Raw genomic sequence first — 20,825 nt, 5'->3', positions numbered from 1 at the left:
TTTCAAACATATTTAGAATATTTCCAATAACTGGACTGAATATACATTTTTAAACTTAAATTTTACTTAATTAAAATTAAATGACATTTAAAATTCAGTTCCTCATTAGCCACATTTCAAGTACTCAATAGCCACACGTGGCCAGTGGCTTTCATATTGCATGGTCTAGAGACAGAACTTCAATCCTTCTTTCCCCTGCTTTGCTACACTTTCATGAGAGGGCCTGGCCTTCAGGAAAGAACCTAATGTGTACTCATCATTGCTGGCTTTGTTATCACACACTGGGAGAGTGTGGGGAGAGAAGGTGGCCCAGGGAACGCCAGATTTGTTGCTTCCCATTTCTTTCTGGAGTAGAAGTGGGGAGTGTGAGGATGGTCCCTCAGGGACCTTGAAGACTGTGTAATAAGAAGAATCCACAATGTGGGATAAGCCGGACCAACCATAAGAAGTTATTCTCACAGTGGGGACGTAGGACCACACAAGTTCTATTGTAGAAATCTTGGGAAAAACCATATATACAGATAAAGACTTTTTGTTAAAACAAATATCGACCCTTGAAAAGAATACAAGATCTCATTAGATTCTCTAAATTCAGGAATACAAAGATATCCAATAATTCTGATTCTAATCAACATTGTATTTTAGGACATAACTAATACAATAAGGTAAGAAAAAATATAAAGGTAGAAAGGAAGAAATTAAACTCATTAAACTCAAAATATAACTTTTCACAAATGATATAATGACCTACTTAGAAAACGCCAAATTAATCTGAAAATGATTAGAATTGGTAAAAAATAAAAATATATTAGGAATTCCAGGGAAGCTAGCAGATTAGGTAAACACTGTATTTGCTTCCTCGTATGACCACATCAAAATTACAACTAAACTACAGAAAAACCATCATTGAGAATCACCTGAAGTCTAGCTGAACAGAAGTCCTATATTGAAGGACACACAGAAGAGGCCTCCACAAGATGGGTAGGAGGGACGGAGGCATGAATGGGCTGGTCCCACACCGTGTGTGGCAGTTAAAGCTCGGGAGGGATACTTGGCCATGGAGGTCCCCCTTGAGGAGCAAGGGGTCCTAGTCTCATGCCAGATGCCCCAGCCCAGACGCCCCAAACCTGCAGAGATTACAGACAGTTACAGTATGTAAAATGAATATGTGTAATATGTTTTTAAAAACATAAAGGGGGCTTTAAATATAAAGAAGGAACAAGAGATTATAAAAATTGACTAGGTAGATTGGCAGAACAACCAATTATAAAATATAATAATAAAATATAATAATTATAATACAGAGTTATTAGATAGCATAAACAAAAGATTAGTCACAGATGTTACACTAAAATAAAAAGCCTTTCAAAGTAAGAGGAAACAAGCATTTATTTGAGATTAAAAAAAAAAATAGCTGTTTGGGAAGTGCTGATTCAGGCAGACGTCCAACTAGTGTTCCAATTAGGAGACAAAGGCAAGGGGTATATATGAGAAAGAGAAGGAGAACAATTACATCAATAGAAGAAAGGCATTTCTATTGGTTCAGATAAACTGACATTGTGATGTTAATTCTAAACAATGTTTTTAATTATCAGTCTGGTAGACATCAGACCAGTTGTCATAATATCTGCTTTCTTGTTATCTTTGTAAACAGTTCTGTGGGACACAATGTTGCTTTAGGCCCAGTTCAAAGGTTATTTTGCCCTGTTTTAACACTCCAAAGGTCTGAGGCATAAGATGTGCAAGGCTGTTTCCCTGGATGGCAGTTCAACTCCATTTTAAAGTGTCTGCATTTAGATTATTTTTCACATAGCTGAAGAGAGAATTAGGGAATTGGAAAATAGATCTAAAAAAATGAACTTAAATGAAGCTTTAACATAGAAGATGAAGGAAAATGTGAAAGAGAAGTTAAAAAACATGAAAGAGAAAGTGAGAAAGTCCAACCTTTATCTAATTGCAATTCCATAAAAAAAGAAAGATAATAAAGGAGAGGCTGTATTTAAAGAGAAATACTGGATACATATATATCTTCCAATTCAAGAAATCCAAGGGCTTCCTACCAGGATAAACAAAAAGAAGTACACATCTGGATTAATAATAGTGAAACTGTAGAAAAACATGACAAAGATAAAATCTAAAAAGGAGCAAGAGAGAAAAGGCAGATTCCTTATAAAACATCTGTTAGATTAACATCTGATTTCTCAAGAGCAACAATGAAAGCCAGAATGCAAAGAAATGTTTTTTAAAACAAGAGAAAATAACTATCAACCTATAATTCCCTAGCCAGCAAAATGATTCTTCAAAAATAACAGTAAAGTAAAAAAAAAAAAAAATCAAACAAATGAAACTGGGGAAATTTACTATCATTAGATCCTGTATTAGTTTTTTATCGCCACATAACAAATTACTACAAATTTAGTGGCTGAAAAGAACACATTTATTGTCTCACAGTTTCTGTGAGTCAGGAGTCTTGAGTACAGGTTAGCTGGGTCCCCTGGGTGTCATCAGACTGAAATCAAGGTATCACCAAGGATTGCAATCTCATCTGGACTCTAAGTCCTCTTCCAAGCTCACTGATTATTGGCAGAATTCAGTCATAGGACTATAGAACTGAAGTTTTCACTCCTAGAGGCCAGATAAGTGTAGCCCTCTCCCAAATGTGGCAGTTAGCTTTTTTCGTGGTAAACAGGAGAACCTCTCTGACTTCTGGGAAGGTCTAACCCTTTTTAAAGGCTTGCCTGATTAGGTCAGGCCCACCCAAAATAATCTCCCCTTTGATTAACACAAAGCCAACTGATTACAAACTTTAATTACATCAGCAAAATACCATTTTCTAGGTACATAATCTAATCATAGGAGTTAAATTCCATCATATTCACTAGTTCTGCTCACACTTAAGGGGAGGAGATTATGCAGAATGTGTATACAAGTCGGTAGGAATCTTGGAGGCCATCTTAGAATTCTGTCTATCACGAATCCTCATTAAAGGAATATCTAAAGGATGCACTTTGGATAGAAGAAAAATAATCCCAGATGGAAAATCTGACATACAAAAAAGAAGAGCGAGCAAAGAAAATATTAAACATACGGGTAAATCTACACAAAAATCAACTATTTAAAATAATAACAATATATCTGATTTGTGAGATTAATGAAATAATATAATTAAAACATTGGGTTACAAAACCATATAAATTCAAAGGGAATGATAATATTAAAGGATGCTAAGAGCTATGTATTGTTCGAAAAAAGCATAATGATATTGACTAAAGATACTGTTAATTTAAATATGCAGGTTGGGACGGCCCGGTGGCTCAGGCAGTTAGAGCTCCCTGCTCCTAACTCCGAAGGCTGCCGGTTCGATTCCCACATGGGCCAGTGGGCTCTCAACCACAAGGTTGCCAGTGCAATTCCTCGAGTCCCGCAAGGGATGGTGGGCTCCGCCCCCTGCAACTAAGATTGAACACAGCACCTTGAGCTGAGCTGCCTCCCGGATGGCTCAGTTGGTTGGAGCATGGGCTCTCAACCACAAGGTTGCCAGTTCAATTCCTCGAGTCCCGCAAGGGATGGTGGGCTGCGCCCCCTGCAACTAGCAACGGCAACTGGACCTGGAGCTGAGCTGCGCCCTCCACAACTAAAACTGAAAGGACAACTTGACTTGGAAAAAAGGCCTGGAAGTACACACTGTTCCCCAACAAAGTCCTGTTCCTCTTCCCCAATAAAAAATAAATAAATAAATAAATATGCAGGTTAAATTTTTTAGACGAACCACTAAGGAACCACTAAGGAACAGAAATAGATTAGATACTTTCAAAACAAGAGAGAGTTTAAAAATGGAAAAACAATCTCACTGCTTGCTAAGATGCTCCCAACCAACCTTTTTTTCTTCCCGTTCTCCTTCACTCAGAGTCTGGTGCATCTCCCAGCCTCTCCCCCATTTTTTCTCACAGCCGTTCTCCCAAACAAGTTTCTGTACATTTCATCCTCACTTGGCATCTGCTTCTTAGATGATGTCCCTGGACTAACAAAAATCCCCTACTCATCTTATAAAATCAATATTTCGAGGACAGCAAAACCAGACAATAGCAATATAAGTCAAGGAGAGTAAAAGCCAATTTTATTTATGAATATAGTAAAAAGTTCTAAAGAAAAAACATTAGTATGCTAAATTTAGCAATCTATACAAAAGAAGCACTACGATCAAGTTTGGTTTATTTCAGAAATGCAAGTTTGGTTTAATACTATCAAGTCCATCAAGGTTTTCTAGAGAAAAAAATAAAGTTATGATAATTGGAAGGGAAGAAATAAAACTGTTATTATTCCTAGATGATGTGATTTTCTAGGTAGAAAAAACAAAAGAATCCACAGATAACTTCTTAGAATCAGTAACTTCATGAAGCTGCTTAATATGTGATCAATATACAAATTTTAAAATACCATTTACAATAGCATGAAAAGTAAGGTACCTGGAATAAATATAATAAAACTATTGTAAGATATTTATGGATGAAATTATTTCTAAATTTTGTAAAGATATTAAGATTTAAATAGATATGAGTATACCTTGTTCATGGTTAGAATTCAATATTATAAAAATGTCAGTCCTCCCAAGTGGATGTAATGCAGTCCCAAAAGGATTTGTGTGCGTGTGAAATCTGTAGGGCTGATTTCAAAATTGATACAGATGAACAAAGACCCCAAGAAAGAAGCGACAGGCTCTCACTCCCAGAATTCATTGGTTTTATCGCACGACTCATCACCAAGAGCAGCTAGTTGATAGAAAGGCAGAATGATTATCTGCAGGCTCAGTTATAGTAGCAGCTGGGAGACAACACCCTGGGAAGTTGGGGTGCTGTCCTACAGGATGGGGGATATGCTTTAATCCAGAGGACGCTATGTGGTGTTGTTTCCCCAAAGCCAGGATGCAAAGGTCTGGGAACAAAGAAGTATAGGTGGGAGTTCCCTCTCTTACTGGTACCTTGACTATTCACTGGAAGGGGTTTCACTCCCCCTCACCACAACCTGGGACTTGGTAGACTTGGAGATCCTAATGCCCAAGAGATGAATACTTCCACCAGAGAACTGGCAATAAAGTAGAAGCTGACACTGTCCCCTGGGTAATCTGAACCCTTGTACCACTGAGCCAACAAGAGGAGGAAGTGGATAAGACGATTGATCCTTGGAGCTGGCCAACAACAAGTATACTCAGAGTAAGGGCTGCGAGTTGGGGGAGGTGGCAAGTCAGGGCAGGGGTCACAGAGGATCAGTCCGTCTTGTCTAGGTTGGTTAGTCGGACTGAGGCATTCCAGAGGCTTTGGGCCACAACAGGATCCTGAGCAGCTTTAGGGGGAAGAGTTATCACACAGGAACTGTTAAAATATTTTCCAGATACGCCATTCAGCTCCTTTGCCAAGCTCAGGTAGAGGACTGGGATTGCACCTTGTTTAGGATCCTGGGGAGGGGAAGGGATGTCACTGCCAGGCAGGCTTTAGCCTGCTGGGGACACACTGACAAGCAGAGCCCTGCCCCACCCTCTTCCGGCCAAACCAGCTCCGCCCCTACTCACCTTAAGGAAGAAGCTGCTGAGCTTGAAGAGGAAGCGGTATAACCAAGAGAAGTGCTTCATGATGCCCGTGTAGACAATACCTGGTTCCACACAGTTCACGGTCACACCTGAGAGGATGAGGCAGCATGCAAAGTGAAGTGAGAGGAGGATGCTGAGAAGAAAGGATGAAGTGTGGTTCTGCAGTGTGCAATGAAGAAGGATCCCACCAGATCTGTTAGATAGAGGTGACCAAAGACTTGGGGGGTTGGTACCAGGGACGTTGGTGCTTTGTAACTTACATGAATGGTGGTACCCAAGCCAGTAAGGAGACATACGTATTTGAAAGTGTTGGGTGAACTTTAGGAGAAACATGCTGTATGGTGTTTGTATTGGAAAATACTGGGAGGAGAGAGATGTTACGAGTGATGAGAGTTGGAAAACGTTGAAAATGGGATGTGAACACATCCCAACCTGTTAAGAGAAATACAGGGTGTACAAATGGTAAATGGAGGAGATTTACAGCTGGCTTGGGGGATATTGGGAGTATTTTATGCCATGATATGTTGACAGAAGGTATGAAGAGTTTGGAGTTGAGTAGTAAGGGGTGTCAGAGGCAGTTACCTGTCCCTTGAAGTCTCCGGGCAAGCTCCCCAGTGAACGAGGTCAAAAGCAGTTTGCTGCAGTAATAGTTCTGGTTGAAGGTCAGAGGTCCACCAGCCCCTGTTAGATGTTCCTCATCAATGTACCCACAATCTTGCATAAAGGAAGTCACATTCACCACCCGGGCTGACTCTGCCCGTTGTAGGGACCCTGGGTAGACAGGGGACCACACTCCTTCAGTGCAAGTGTTGGGGTAAACTCGCATGCCCACTCCCCAACCTGCTTCTCCAGGAGACACTCAGAGAGCAGGGTCCATCCAGGGCTTTCAGGAGAGGGTCGGTGGCCCCCACCCAAGCACCCAGGCTAGGTGCAGAGAACCTTAATGTAAAGTGAGACTTCATTTTCATTAGCTCTCCCTCCTCTTTTATTTTAGTGTTTGGAGTTTAGTCTTGCTTTTCTTCCACTCGCCAGCTGGAGCTAATTTGATTGATCCTTGTTTATGTTTTACCTCACTGAGAGGGGAGAAAGGAGAGGCTGGAAACTCTGGGAGCTGTCTCTCGCATAGTCATACGTTCATCCACTTATTCATTCCACAAATGTTCATTAGGCCCCTGGACTGTGGCAGACACCCACACAGATGCTAAGGACATAGGGTGCTAGGTGTGGGGGAAAGAATTGTGTGCAGAGACTCTAGGGAAAGTGTTGTGTGTTTTGTTTTTTTTTTTTTAAAAAAACCAACTATCTTCCATAGACTCAGAGACATAGGAGGAAAAAAAAACTATGGTTGCTAGATGGGAGGGGGGAGGGGATGGGGGAGAAGGTGAGGGGATTAGAAAGAGCAAATCAGTAGTCACAGTACAGCCATGGGGCTGTGAAATGCAGTGTGGGGAATATAATCAACACTGTTGTCAAGATCATGCAAGGTGCCAGATGGGCACTGGACTACTCAGGGGGTCACTTCATAGACGGTGTAGATGCAGGATCAATGCGCTGTACATCTGAAGCTGAAGTAGAATGATACTGTATGTCAACTATAAGAAAATATATATATGAAGTTGGACTATTAAGTTCGCGAACTCATCCTAGAAAAAGTGCTACACACCTCATTGCTAAATAACACTACGGTCACCTTCAAAGTACTCTCCTTGGGAAGCTGTGCACTGATGCCAGCACCTAGTCCACCCTTCAAAGCAATTTTGGAACTCTTTTTCTGGAAAGGCCATCAGAGCTGTCGTCGTATTATACTTGATGTCCTGAATGTCATCAAAATGTCTTCCTTTCAATATTTCCTTGATCTTCAGGTAAAGAAAAAAGTCATTGGGAGCCAGATCAGGTGAGTAGGGAGGCTGTTCCAATACGGTTATTTGTTTACTGGCTAAAAACTCCCTCACAGACAGTGCCGTGTGAGCTGGTGCATTGTTGTGATGCAAGAGCCATGAATTGTTGGAGAAAAGTTCAGGTCGTTTTCTGCTAATTTTTTCATGCAGCCTTTTCAGCACTTCCAAATAGTGAACTTAGTTAACTGTTTGTTCAGTTGGTACAAATTCATAATGAATAATCCCTCTGATATCAAAACAAGGTTAGCAACATTGTTGCAACAAGCTCGCGAACTTAATTGTCAGACCAGACAGATAGATAGATACATAGATAGATGATAGATAGATAGATAGATAGATAGATAGATAGATAGATAGATAGATAGTCAGTGAAGGTAGGTGGAGTATAGCATAAGGAAGACAGTCAATGGTATTGTAACAGTTATATAAGATGTCAGAGGGGTAGTAGCTTGGGGGTGGGGGGTTATCACTTTGTGAGGGGTGTAAAGGTCTAACTATTATGTTGCTTTGTACACCTGAAACTAATTTTTAAAAAAACAGAGAAAAAATAAAAATAAAATTATCTTCCAAAGGAACAACAATAAAATTACAATTAATAGAACAAGTTAAATCTTTAAAAAAAAATGAGTGCCTAACTATACCAAAAAAGTCTGGATTATATAAATTATGAAAAATAGTAGTTGTCACATATTAGGGTACAATATTGTTTGCAAAATGCTAAAACTATTTTGAGCCCTCCATTGAAATTAAGAATCACAAATGGAAATTGGAACAGGTGGTATTTAGCAAAAATTTGCTAGAGAGAAAATTATTCTTAGTGGACAATGGACTCCAAACTTGCAGACACAGTGACATAAAGACCAAAGGGGCTCACGGCCTAGTTGGAGACCGATCCTCATGGAGCAATGTCAGTTCGGGAACAGAGATGTGCACAAGGGGCTTAGGGGGGCCCTGTAAATTGGGGGTGGCTGGGAAGTCAGAGGTGTCAGGGCACAATCCACAGCACAGGTGTATCTGTGCTAAATCTTGGCAGATGAACTAAAGTTAGCCAGGCTAAGGGGGCGGGAAAGGATACTCCAGATAGAGGGATTCGGATGTGCAAAAGCACAGCCAGAGGAGAAAAAATAGAGTGTGGTCTAAGAGCTACAGATTGGCTGGAGACGAGGATGTGGGTTAAGGGAGGGCAAAAGGGGAGGTTCTCAGACTGCTTGGGGTCTTGTAAGTGAAGAGGAGGAGGTTAGAGTTTATCCTATAAAGGACAGAGTACTTTCAGAGGATTTTAAGCAAGAAAGTGATATGGCAAAAGATGATTTCTAGAAGTGGCAGGAGGTAGCAGATTAAGAAGGGGAGATCGGAGAGAAGGCAGTTTAAGAAACTATCAGTAGGAAGACAACTTAGGTTGCTACCTGAACATGTGTATCCCAGGTTGGAGCAACTTTTGCTCAAATGAATGCTTTTTATTAAAAAAAAACAAAAACAAAACAAACAAAAAAACAACAACATAAAAACCAAAACCAACTATTACCAAACAAGATGAAGGCATGTGTTACAATTTTGGGGAAGAAGAAAAAAACTGTCATAGTCTCAAGTGTATAGAGTTTTGCCTTGCTCCCTTTCCAGTTGGCGCTAATGTAATTAATTAGCCACTAAAGGGTACAGGAGACTCTCTGCCAACTGTAGTTACCTCGCAGGAGGGAAATGGGTAGCTGATTTTCAAGAAGAGGAAAAGATTTTTGTTTCTGTATATCCTTTTGTACACTTTCAATTTTGTATTACCTTAACAAAAAAAAATGGATTTCCTCTTAAAGAGATCATTACATAATTCAGGAAAAAAATGCTGGAGAGAATTTGCCTGCCACCCATTTCCCTCCTTCTCAGGAAGAACCTAAAACTCTTTCATCGAAAGGATTAAAAATTCAGAAAGTCGAAGGACTTGGGCCCAAGGCAGTGGTATGTTTCTGTCTGCATCCATGGTGATTCCTGAGCTCTTTGAGAACAGGAAGTCAGTTTGCATGGTGTCTGTGTTCCTAGCGGCCTAGTGCCACCCTCAAGAAGTTTTTGTTGAGATGACTGACTCTACTGGTCTGGCTGGAACTCGGAGCTGAGGGAAGGTGAGGCAGGATCTTAGATCCTCTTGCTTGGTTGTATTTTGGGCTGCTTCTATTACTAGCATCCTAATCCTGACTTGTGGTTCCCTTGCTGTGTGCAGCAAAAGCATACTGGGTCATTGCTCAGCAAGCAGCTGGGTGCCACGGGGAAGAAAGTGGCCATGGAAGACAGTAAGCCAGCAAAATGTCAGGAGAATGGAGAAACGGGGTCGGCAGAGAAAGTAGGCCCGCTTCCTTACCTTGCAGTAGATTTGTGAGCAGAAAGGGCCCAACATAATTTGTGGCAAAGGTGAATTCAAGACCCTCTGGGGTTAGTGTCTTGGGGAATCCTGGGAAGAGATAAGAACACAGGGAGTGGGTAATGAAGGGACTACACTGAGGGAGACAAAGTGTTAAGACAGGGGATTGTAATGGTGGCACTAAATCTTCTATTTGGAGATTTGGATTTCTGGTATAAGTGTAATTTAGCTTGGGGCTTTTTGAAAGCTTTTCTTTCTCTGCTTCTTTTCCGCCAGGCCTTAATGATTCTGCTTCCTATACATTTACTACTGTGTTTCCCCAAAAATAAGCCCCAGTTAAGATTGTCAGCCAGACAGATGCATTTAGTACGTTATGACAATGTTCCAGAAGATGATGACATGACTGTTTTTGAATAAATGTAGAGTGTTGTACAGACATCCCCTGAAAATATGCCCTAATGTATCTTTTGGAGCAAAAATTAATATAAGACCTGGTCTTATTTTCTGGGAAATATGGTACAAATACCAGTTTCAATGTTTCTATTTATCTTGGCCCAGTGCTGGCCCTGTGACAAGGGAGAGGTTTTACATTTGTGTAGGATCCACTCCTAGCTCCAACTTAAATCTGCATAATAAATGCATAGATTGCAATTACCAGTTTAACCCGTTTCTCCCACACAAACAGACAAAGCTGAACTCAATAGAGAATTCTACTACAGGCCAAAGAGATTTACATCCTGGTTAGAAAATATAAAACTTAAAACCAAAGTCTCAATGCAGTAGTCTGCAGTAGTTTCCAGCCGACTCTTCTCTTACTTTAATAAATCTTCCTTCTATATTTCTACCTGACTTGTGAATTCTTTCCCAGCCCACGAGCGAGCAGACACAACACAAAGTCTGGGAGGATATATTGGGGTTCAGTAGAAATGTCACAGGAATGTGTATGTGCAAAGACGGGGGAATGAAATTTGAGGCTATAGCTTAAAGCAGGTTCTTTAGGGTTATGTATGAATTAGTGTTCCAGCAGGGTGCACAGATCATGCTTTGGGGATGCCTGTTTTGGGGTCCTTGAGCTAGAAAGCAGGCTCCTGAAATGTGTTGGGGAGAAGCAAATCAGGGCACATACCACAGACCGCAGCGTTGTTAACCAACAGATGTATCTCAGGATACTCCTGGAGAAGCCAGCGGGCAAAGGTCCGGATGGAGGCCATCGAGCTCAAGTCCACCTCGCCAAGCAGAATGCAGGCGTCCTTTGAGGCTGCTTGGATCTCAGCCAGGGCTTGCTGTCCACGCTCACGGCTACGGCAAGCAAGGATCACACGGGCCCCACGGCGGGCCAGCTCCTGGGACACAACCTTCCCTATACCTACAGGAGGGCAGCTTCAGACTAGGCTAGTCTGGGAACTGACGAGAAGACAGTGGAGCAAGCGGAGGAACAAGGGTGCTGACGGTGGATGCTGCTCCCCCCGCCCTCCCTGTTAAGGCTGTTGGGTGCTGAAGCCCCTATTGAGGTGATAGGGCGGTAGGAGCACTCACCACTATTGGCCCCAGTCACCACTGCCACCTTCCCAGTCAGATCCGTGGAGCAGCACTGGAGGTCCCAAAGACGAGACTTATGCCAGAGCCGCACACTTAGTATAAGGAGGAGGACCGAAATGAGGACAGAGCCGGGCCCCCCGACCAGGGCGCTGAACAGATACCACAGCGACATAGCAGAGACTGCAGGTCTGCCACTCAGAGTGCTGCACTGGGAGGAGGGATAGTCAAAGCTGAGTGGAAAGTAGCAGTGAGGCTGGTATGGAGCCAAAGACATAACATTTAAGGAGGCACTAGCTTTGTTCAACCAACCTGTTTGAACCTGAGAGCGAGTTCCTCCTTAAATTGTGTGCCCCAGCCACTTCATTGCCTCACCCCAAGTCAAAAATCAACAGAAGGGTCAGGGCTTCTCTGAGCCCTGCATGGGCTCAAATTTGTCTCCAAGAGACACTTGGAATTGATAGAGCTCCGGGAACCAGAGAAATGAGAAATCAAATTCCTAATGTCTGGAATCACTCTGCCCAAGCTGGGCCATCCTCTTCCTCCCCAACTGAAAGCAGACTGCAAGTTCTCTCAACTGAGGTAGATCCCACATACAACCCTCATGTCTGCTCCTTTGTGGAGACAGGAGTGGTTCTCCTGAATGCCTCTGCTGGAGTAGCCTTGGTCCTGAAGTAGGGTCTCCTAAGGGCGGAAATGGGTTTATTCCCTAGAGCCAGTGTTCTCTTTTCTTCTAGGCCTGTAAGACACCTGCTCCTCTCCAGTTCAGTGAGAATACACACACCCTTGGAAGAAACTGACAGATATCAGGCCAATTGTTAAGGCTACTGAGGTGTTTATTTCTGGCAAGCAGACAGAAGGAAGGTAGGCTTCCCACTTGTTGAGGTTCAGGGCTCATAATGGAGCAGAAGCTTGGGGGGTCATCGCATTTTAGGGGTTGAGTTCTTCGTTAGCTGTAGCACAGTCACCTGGGACTTCCGGGCACCTGTCTGGGTGGGGTGCTGTTAGATGGGAGGAGAGGTGTCACCTTCTTTGTCCTCCTGCTGGGGTGTGCCAGATCTGAGCAGCATCTGGGTGGCTGGGTTCCATAGGCTCACACCAGGAGCCAGCTTCATGGCTTCCAGCAGCACCATGGGCTCCCACATTAGCTGGGACGTGGCCTCGAGGACGTGAAGCTCAGGATGAGGACACCTGTGAGGATCTGGGAGCTCCTTGTACTCCGGGTCCAGGCGCTGAGAAGGTGCATGGGTGCGGCCCGCCCACAGCTTTTCCAGCAACATGGCGTCCTCCTCCCCGCCCCTGGGCCACTTTGCACCAGGCCACATTTGGGGTCTGGGGCTGCGGGCCATTTTGGGGAGCTCCCGGTGTGTGTAGAGAAAGCGGTTCTTGGGTCTGGGCAAGGGCAGCTTTGACCAGAAGCCTGGCGGTGGTTGGCCCATGCTTAATGTGGGGAATTGGACGCCCCGGCACAAGGCACGGAAAGGAACTCCAGGTGGGTGGGGGAAGAAAGCTGCCTGGGAGACAGGGACGACGGGGCGGGTGGCTGGACATCTGGCCCAGGCCTCCATCTTATCGCCCCGCCGGCGCCTACGGTAGGTTTCCAGCGAGCGCGCCACGTCGTCTGCGTCCACAATCTCAGCCAGGGGGCATGTCCAGTGGCGCGGAAGCCGTGCGGGGTCCAGGGGTGCCACCGCCACTTCGTGGCGGGCCCTGTAGGAACTGTGGGAACCCGACCTCAGCCACACGTTTGCGCGCTGGGGCTGCGGCTGCGGCTGCGGCTGCGACCCGAAGGACGCGGAGAAGGCTAGTGCGGCGAGACCACCCGCAGAGGAGCCCTCCAACAACACGCTGCCGCTGGAGGCCATGCAGGGCACCTCCTCCTTTTTAAGCTCTGGCAGGTCTCCAGCCCCGTGCAGCTGCGGCGTGCAACAGTGGAGGTCCCCCAGCGAGAACTGGGAGCTGAGGGGCTGTGCCCTCTCAGCCCACTCCTGGGGGCTGGTTACCAGGGACAGCGCCACAGAAGGGTGGGGACTGTCGGCGGGAGCCATCTCCAACGACGACGACGACGACGACGACAACGACCGTTGGAGGCTCATTTTCGAGGACTCAGCAGAGGACAAGTGGCCTCCTCCCTTGCCTTCCAGTTCCTCTAAAGGACACCCGGGCCCGGCCTCCTGAAACAGCTCCAGCGTGGACAGGGGAATGGGGGTGTCTCTCAGCTTGCGAGAATTTTCCCAAGATTCCATCTGCTCCTCAAAGCCTCTATCCATCCACGATCTTCCTAAAGAAATCTGGTCCGCGCTCTCTTGGTCCTGGGGAAATGCACCCGGGATGGGGGTGGGAGGTAGGTAGTAAAACGTCGGAAAGAGGAGAGAGGAACTAAGGGTGGAGGAGTCCAGAGAGGCCCTGAGGAGAACTAAGATCCCGCTGGGGTAGGGGTAGGGGTCGGAGGGAGCTGGGGGCTGGGCTTACTTCACTTTGGAAGGTCTCCTCCAGCCCCATGGAGGCGGGCGCGTGCAGCACGGGCACACATCCCTGAGCCCAAGCGTCAATTGTACAGGGCAAGGGCTCCTCGTCCTCGCCCCATGTGGGGTCCTCGGCCACTGCAGATTCTCCCTCATCCCGGGCCAGGAAGCACCACTCGGTGATCTGCAGCATGGCCTCCCGAGCCTGGCTGATGGTGAATGGAATGCACTGTGGAGGCAAGAGAGGGGTCTCAGCTGGGCAGGGACTGTCGGAGAGTCAGGAAGTGGGTCTGGAGGACTCAGATTGAGGCCCACCTGCTGAGTCAGGTAGACTTTGAAGGCAGAGTCCATGACTCGCGCCAGCAGCTCCTCCAAGATGTCCCCCACCACGTCCTCGCCTTCCTCCAGAGCAGACAGCGCCATCCACTCAGCTTCAGTGAGCCTCCCAGGAACGATGTCCACCTGCGGCACCAGCACAGTAGGCGGCCGTGCCTTTTCTGCCTTGGACCGGGTCACCCCGCGGTCTCGGGCCTGCCTCTGTGAGAAAGGAACAGGGCAATCAGTGCAGGAAGCCCAGGAGTAGAACAGAGAAGCTACTATAGGCTAGGGAGAAGCTTTCTCAAGTTATCCAGTAGTAAGGAAAAACCTTTTGAAAGGGACAATTTACTACTCGTAAGAGCCTACCGAGTAACAGATGCTCTTTAGGTGTTTGACATAGATAATTTAATTTTCATAACAGCTCACTAAACCCATTTCCCAGACAAAGAAACTGAAACTTGACACAAGTTAACCAGTACTTGCTTGGGATCACACAGTAAACCCAGGCAATACATAGCTCCAACTTCACAGTTGGAGCTATTTGCACTAGTTAAAAGTGTTCAAAGTTCTTGAGAAAGATAGTCAATATATGGTGCTGGTATTATTGATGCTGTTTAGAGTCCTCTCCTCCTCCCCATCCTCCAAATAAACTTACATCCTCATTTCACAATATACATCTAAATAAATTCCAGATGCAGTAAAGGATAAACACACACACACACAAATAAAACAAAAATATAAACAAAAATTAAATGTAGGAAAAATAGGTTAAATTGTCGTATAACTTCTGGGCGAGAAATAACTGCTTAAGCATAAAAGTAATGTAATCATAATAAAAAAAATAGGTAGATAGGTGTGTGTGTGTGTATATATATATATATATATATATGTCAAATTTTCCTCTACTTATATTTTAAAACATTCCTACTTACAAGCTGATAGTGGTTACCATTTGCTGGCATGTAAAACACTGGCACTTAAAGTCACATACATTGACTCAATTCCTACATTTTTTAAGACTACATACTCTTTTTATCCCCATTTTACAGATTTTTCTCAGGATCACACAGCAAGGAAGTAGTGGAGTCATGATTCATATGCAAGTCTGACTCTAGAGCCTGACTTTATACTGCTTCTCAAACAAAAAATATTTATAGCAAATATGAAAAAAATAAATATCCCCAAATATGTTAAAAACTCACATAAGAAAAACCTTATACCTGAAACTAAAATAATATTGAATGTCAACTGTAATTGAAAACAAAATTAAAAAAATAAAATTTTTACAAAGGAAAATAAGCAAACGACATAACATTTCACAAAAGTGGAACTGTTAGGTCACTAATAAATATTTGAAAACATGTCTAATCTTCAAAAATATCAATTCTAGTTTTACATATGCACTCAAAAGCATACTCTGAAATGAAAATAAAAATACATTCTCCAACATATTTCCTGTGGTGTGACTTATAATATCAGAGTATTGAGAACATATATCTAACAAAAAGAGAATAGATGGCTAATTGTGCACTATCTATATGATGAAATATTACGCAATTATTGAAGGTAATCTTTAAGAAGAATTTGCAAATGACCTAATGTTAAATGAAAGAAAAAGGACACAAAATTACATAGCAAGCATGATCAAAGATAAGGTAAACCAGTATTGTTGAAGAAAAGGAAAACACCAAAACTTTAACAATGGGCCTGTTTCTTTCCTACGCTCTTCTTTATTTTATAAATTCTCTGCAGTTAGTTTGTATCCTTTCACAATCAAGAAAAATCCACTTAGAAAAAGACTAGTCCCAAAGATTCATTTCAGGACATAGGAATTTCCTAGCAAATTCTTGGGAGTCTCCTCACTTCCCCACAACAGTCTCCTTGAACTTGGTCCCTTCTAAAATTCACCTCCAAATGTAATCTTCCCAAACCTGTGCCTCCTCACCCCCAACTTTATTGACTCATATTGACGTTGCCCAAAATTCATTCTCCCCCAAATCTGGTGTTTTCTAAACTTCACACACTGAACTCAAAATCCCTTCAATCTCATTTGCCCTCTGCTAGTGAAAACAGCCCTGGTGGCAAGCCTAGGTAATGGCCCAAAGTCCCGTTTAGGCATGGCCAGAGCAGGACAGGTAGGGCTGGAAGAGGAGAATCCAGTTCCGTAGTTTCCCTCCCAGCCTCTCATGTGACACCCGTGATCGTGACCATGCCGAGATGTGGCCTGACCAGAGATGCCAAAGATATTGTTAAACAAAGGCTCTTCAAATCTGTTTTATTTTAAAATTTCTTGGTTTTAAAATGATTTGATTTTCAAGGGCAGCCTCTGAGTTACTTAATCCATGTCTTCCTTCTGAAACTCTCAAAGTGGGTAACTTATTTGGCAACACCTGTCCCCAATGCCTGATTTACACATTTAAATAGGTACCTCGTCGTAAGAGACTTATTACCTGCATTAGCTATTTCCCAGTCACTTCTTGTTTTTGGACTCTGCACCACCCATCCGACCCCTTCCCTCAGCTTCCTAGTGCGACAAAGCGACTGTGAGTGGGCGTGGTGCACGTGTAGGTTTTCCGCCCAGGTATCCGACTTGGATTCCTTGGTCATCTTGTACGCCAGCGTGGGAAGGGGGCGCTGGGTGTCCCGTAGCTGGCTCACGGTTTCCGACCCCGACCTTAAAGGCCGATCCCGGCTTTGGCGCACCCCGAGCTGAGCTGAAGCTCACCGAGCTTTCGTGCGTCATCGCCGCAGCTGATTCTCCAACCTCTAGGTTTCAGCAGCTTCCCCGCCCCGATGCTGTAGCCTCTGCCTAACCGTCGCACCGACAACCAAACCGGTGCGCAGCGCCGCTCGCCCCGCCCATAGTTACCCCGGCAACCTCTCCACGCGCTGTACGTTTGGGTTGCTCGCCCCGCCCAACGACCGTGCGTACGTGCGTCGTCTCTATGGTGGCGGCGGATTCGGAGGGACGGAAGGATCCCGGCGTCAGGCAAGCCGACCTGGGGGGGGGGGGCTACTGGTGTGACCTCTGACCCCAGCCGGGGGCTTCTGGGAGCCGAACCGAGGGAGGAAGGACCTGGGAGCTACCCCTGCCTCAACCCGCCTTGGCTCGGGCACTTGGGGCCACCGGGTCCTGTGCCATCACCATTCCTCCTCTAGGATTCCCCCAACGACCCATGACAGCCCTAGGGCTCCCCTCTCCTGCTCCACGAGACCGCTCCCTATGCCAGATCCCCCCCCCATCACTGTCCTCGGGGGTCCACCATTACATCATGACCCAATCTCAGGAGTCTTCCCCAGTGCCTCACGACGGCACCCCCCGACACCCCGCAGGAACCCCCCGACCCTCCGCAGGAATCACTGCTGTCATCTGTTTACCCCTGCTCTTTTGGTGTTTCGGGCGTCTCTCCTCTAGGATGTTCCGTCGGGAGCGCTCCATTCCCCTTCGTGGTTCTGCTGCCGCCCTGTGCAACAACCTCAGTGTGCTGCAGTTGCCCGTCCGCAACCTCACACATTTTGGGGTAGTCCATGGACCCAGCGCCCAACTTCTGAGCGCTGCTCCTGAGGGTGTGCCTTTGGCCCAGCGCCAGCTCCACGCTAAAGAGGGAGCCGGAGTGAGCCCCGCACTTATCACCCAGGTGAGGCATGGATTTAGGAGTGGTGTTGCTGAACCCAGTCCTAACCCCTGTGCTTACTCTCCAAACTTCAAAGAATAGGCTTTCCCTAACCCTCTGAATTTCCACTTCTCTGAGTCCCCGTGTCCCCTGCTCTGACCACTTCTTCCTGCCCTGATCACCTCCCTCCAGGTCCACTGGTGTGTCCTTCCCTTCCGAGTATTGCTGGTGCTCACCTCACATAGAGGAATACAGGTAAGAGGAGGACCTACCTATCCTCCCCCACTAGAGGCTTCTCAACCCCTCCAAGGCCCTGAGACCTTTCCCCACTTGCCTCTAAACACTCCCGAAGTTTATGCGTGCTTACCCCACTCTTCCTTATTTCTCATCTTCATGCCTTCTTCTATCTTTTCCAATTCTCAAGTGCCATCTCCACTATCTGCCCCTTTGCTAGCTGTATGCCCTTGGGCAATTGAGTTCACTTCTCAGAGCCTCCGTGTCCTCCTCTGTACAATAGGAATAAAAGTAGTGCCTTCTGCCAGAGTTGTTCTGAGGATTAAATGGGCTAACGCTAAGATGAGTATGCGACATGCTCAGCAGAGTGCAGCAAAGGTTAGCTGGGTTGTGCCCCTGCCCTTGCCCTCATCTTCCAGGTGTATGAGTCTGATGGCTCCGTCATGGTCTATTGGCACGCGCTGGACTCTGGAGATGCCTCTCCAGGTACCTGCAGGACTGAGTCGGGTGGGGGTAGGGAGTGTTTTCTGGGGCTGGAGGAGGCTCTATGTCTAATATTTTCCCCCTTTCCTACTCAGTACAGGCTATGTTTGCCCGAGGAATTGCTTGCAGTGGCCACTTCATCTGTGTGGGTGAGGGGGCCAAGGGGAAGACTTTGGGGGCTGCTGGAGTCATAAGAGTGTGGACTTTGGCCAGGAGGATGCTGAAGGTCTGAGGAAATTGTAGAGGGTTAGAGGAAAGCGTAGAAGTGACGGGGGGGTATGCAAGACTCCAGAAAGGCGTGGAAGGGTCTGGAGGGGCAGGGTAGGATAGAATAAGGGTAGTCATGGAGGGGCAGGGCTGTTGGAACAGTGAGAAGTAAACTTGTTATTAAGGTTTCTGGGATTGCGGGGGTGCTGAGCGTGGTGGCCGGAGACTAGTGAGGACCAGGACGCACTGCTTCTGCAGGAACATGGTCAGGCCGGGTACTGGTATTTGACATCCCAGCCAAGGGTCCCAACATTGTGCTGAGTGAAGAGCTGGCTGCACACCCAACGTCAATCACAGACATTGCCAGTGAGCCTGCCCAGGGACAGGTGAGTGGATATCCCCCTTCCAATTGCAGTGAGCCTGGGAGCCTTCCTCCCTTGGGACGCAACAGACCTGGATTCAAGTCTTGGTTCTGCCACTAAGCAGCTTGATGACTTTGGGCAAATTACTGCACTTCCCTGGGTATCAGCAACCTGAAGTCCAGTGATGAAGCCAGATACTTTACGTTTACATGGCATTTAATAGTTCACTAACACTTTTCAATGCTGGCGTGAGTTGAGGAGTTGGGACAGATGGTTTCTAGCTCTAACATGTGCAGCTTCCTTCTCTGGACTTGGGCAAGTCCTACCTCGTCAGGCCTACCTCCAGTGCCACCACCTCCAGGAAGCCTTCCCCTTATTCCAGCTCCCACTGATCTCTCTTAGCTGAACCCTGAATTGGTACTGCTTTCAAAGACAACTCTTTTGTCCCTAATTGGATTGCAAACCTCTTGAGGACCTGGTTTGTATCTTCTAATTCATATTCTCCACTGAACCTGGCCCCGAGCTGGGTCCATGGGCTATGGTGGCTCCCTGGAGTTGGGGGTCACAAGGCCAAGTCTAGACATGACTGTGACTGGCTCTCTGTTAGACCTCCAGAATGTCACAACCCTATGGCCTGTTTCATCATCCATCCACTGAGGACAATTGTATGTTGCCTCCTAACACGTGGTGTGTGTGTGTGGGAAGGGTCCGAAGAACGCAAGGAAAGCATTTTGCTTCCTGAGGGAACCCTGGATCCAGCCTGTGGAGGGCTCCACATCTTTCCTTTCCCTGGAGAGGCAAAGATGCAAATGAATACTGCCTCCCTTCCCCTGTATATAGGACCCAGCAGGGAAGAAAGGGAAGGGCTGATCCTGCCTTTCCCCTCAGGACTGCATGGCTGACATGGTGACGGCAGATGACTCAGGCTTGCTGTGTGTCTGGCAATCAGGTCCTAAATTCAAATTATCGACCCGAATTCCAGGATTTGGGTAGGTGATGCAGAAGGAGCTGAGGCCTGCCTGAGGGTAGCTTCAGGGTGGGGAGTGTGCTTGGGTCTGGGGAAATTAAAGTGGGGCATCACCTTTGCAGGGTCCCATGTACTTCCGTGCAATTGTGGCAGGGGACCGTAGCAGCAGGCTATGGGAACGGGCAAGTACGTTTGTACGAGACCAGTACAGGAATTCTACATGTCCAGATCAACGCCCATGCCCGGGCCATCTGTGCCCTGGATCTGGCTCCCGAAGTGGGCAAGGTCAGTTTCCTCCTCCATCCCTACATTCCCTTGTTCCTGGTGCTGGGATGTTGAGAGGAACTGTCTAAGCTTGTCTTTGCCACTTGGTGTAGCCCCCGCCTGGGCACCTGGTCTAGCCAGTGCAGCTATACCAGTCCCGTCAGCATGTTCCAACTCCCACTCGTCTTCCCTGCCTTTTCTAAATAGCTACTGTCTGCGGCCGAGGACACCTTTGTACACATGTGGAAGCTGAGCAGAAGCCCGGAGAGTGGCCACATTGAGGTATGTATGGCTAGAGTTGTGGAGTGGGGAACCCAAGCTGGGGCAGCAGGCCCTGAGCAGCCCCTCTTGTCTCCCAGGTGGAACACTGTCACGGGGAGTGTGTGCCTGACACCCAGGTGTGTGGCGCCCGATTCTGTGATCCCTCGGGCCGCTCCTTTGCTGTGACTGGCTACGACCTCGCTGAGATCCTGAGGTTCAGCAGCGTGTGAGAGGAGAGCAGCCCTCCTTTCTCTCTGTGGTGTTTATAAAGTACCTCCACACCTA

The 20,825-nt window shown here is 46.3% G+C and overlaps 3 protein-coding genes across 5 annotated transcripts; 1 reads left to right on the top strand and 2 right to left on the bottom strand.

The window, feature by feature from the left end:
• Positions 1-4,091: 4,091 nt before the first annotated feature.
• On the bottom strand, positions 4,092-11,678 carry LOC117033165 (retinol dehydrogenase 12-like). Of its 2 annotated transcripts, none has more exons than XM_033125160.1 (6): positions 11,366-11,678; positions 10,956-11,195; positions 9,830-9,919; positions 6,167-6,355; positions 5,567-5,673; positions 4,092-5,452 (listed from the first exon to the last, which is right to left on the bottom strand). In XM_033125160.1, the coding sequence occupies exons 1-6, from the start codon at positions 11,640-11,642 to the stop codon at positions 5,264-5,266; spliced, it is 1,092 nt and encodes a 363-aa protein (XP_032981051.1). In that variant the 5' UTR covers positions 11,643-11,678; the 3' UTR covers positions 4,092-5,263. The 2 variants fall into 2 exon arrangements, with proteins under 2 accessions (XP_032981051.1, XP_032981052.1); XM_033125161.1 differs by having other exon boundaries at positions 4,092-5,340; positions 11,366-11,667.
• Positions 11,679-12,297: 619 nt separating this feature from the next.
• C13H2orf81 (chromosome 13 C2orf81 homolog) lies at positions 12,298-16,997 on the bottom strand. Its single transcript, XM_033125159.1, has 4 exons — positions 16,874-16,997; positions 14,146-14,367; positions 13,838-14,059; positions 12,298-13,677 (listed from the first exon to the last, which is right to left on the bottom strand). The coding sequence occupies exons 1-4, from the start codon at positions 16,889-16,891 to the stop codon at positions 12,370-12,372; spliced, it is 1,770 nt and encodes a 589-aa protein (XP_032981050.1). The 5' UTR covers positions 16,892-16,997; the 3' UTR covers positions 12,298-12,369.
• Positions 16,998-17,014: 17 nt separating this feature from the next.
• On the top strand, positions 17,015-20,820 carry WDR54 (WD repeat domain 54). 2 transcript variants are annotated; one of them, XM_033125158.1, is made up of 10 exons: positions 17,015-17,137; positions 17,564-17,786; positions 17,955-18,017; positions 18,416-18,482; positions 18,575-18,628; positions 18,945-19,072; positions 19,937-20,037; positions 20,138-20,291; positions 20,487-20,561; positions 20,639-20,820. In XM_033125158.1, exons 1-10 carry the CDS (start codon positions 17,094-17,096, stop codon positions 20,768-20,770), a joined length of 1,041 nt encoding a protein of 346 aa, XP_032981049.1. In that variant the 5' UTR covers positions 17,015-17,093; the 3' UTR covers positions 20,771-20,820. The 2 variants fall into 2 exon arrangements, with proteins under 2 accessions (XP_032981049.1, XP_032981048.1); XM_033125157.1 differs by having other exon boundaries at positions 20,138-20,300.
• The last annotated feature ends 5 nt before the right edge of the window (positions 20,821-20,825 follow it).

The sequence above is a fragment of the Rhinolophus ferrumequinum genome, chromosome 13 (genome assembly GCF_004115265.2).
Source record: "Rhinolophus ferrumequinum isolate MPI-CBG mRhiFer1 chromosome 13, mRhiFer1_v1.p, whole genome shotgun sequence".
Lineage (NCBI taxonomy): Eukaryota > Metazoa > Chordata > Mammalia > Chiroptera > Rhinolophidae > Rhinolophus > Rhinolophus ferrumequinum.
The sequence above is the reverse complement of the archived record's forward strand: the minus strand, read 5'-3'. Positions and strand labels throughout refer to the sequence as shown.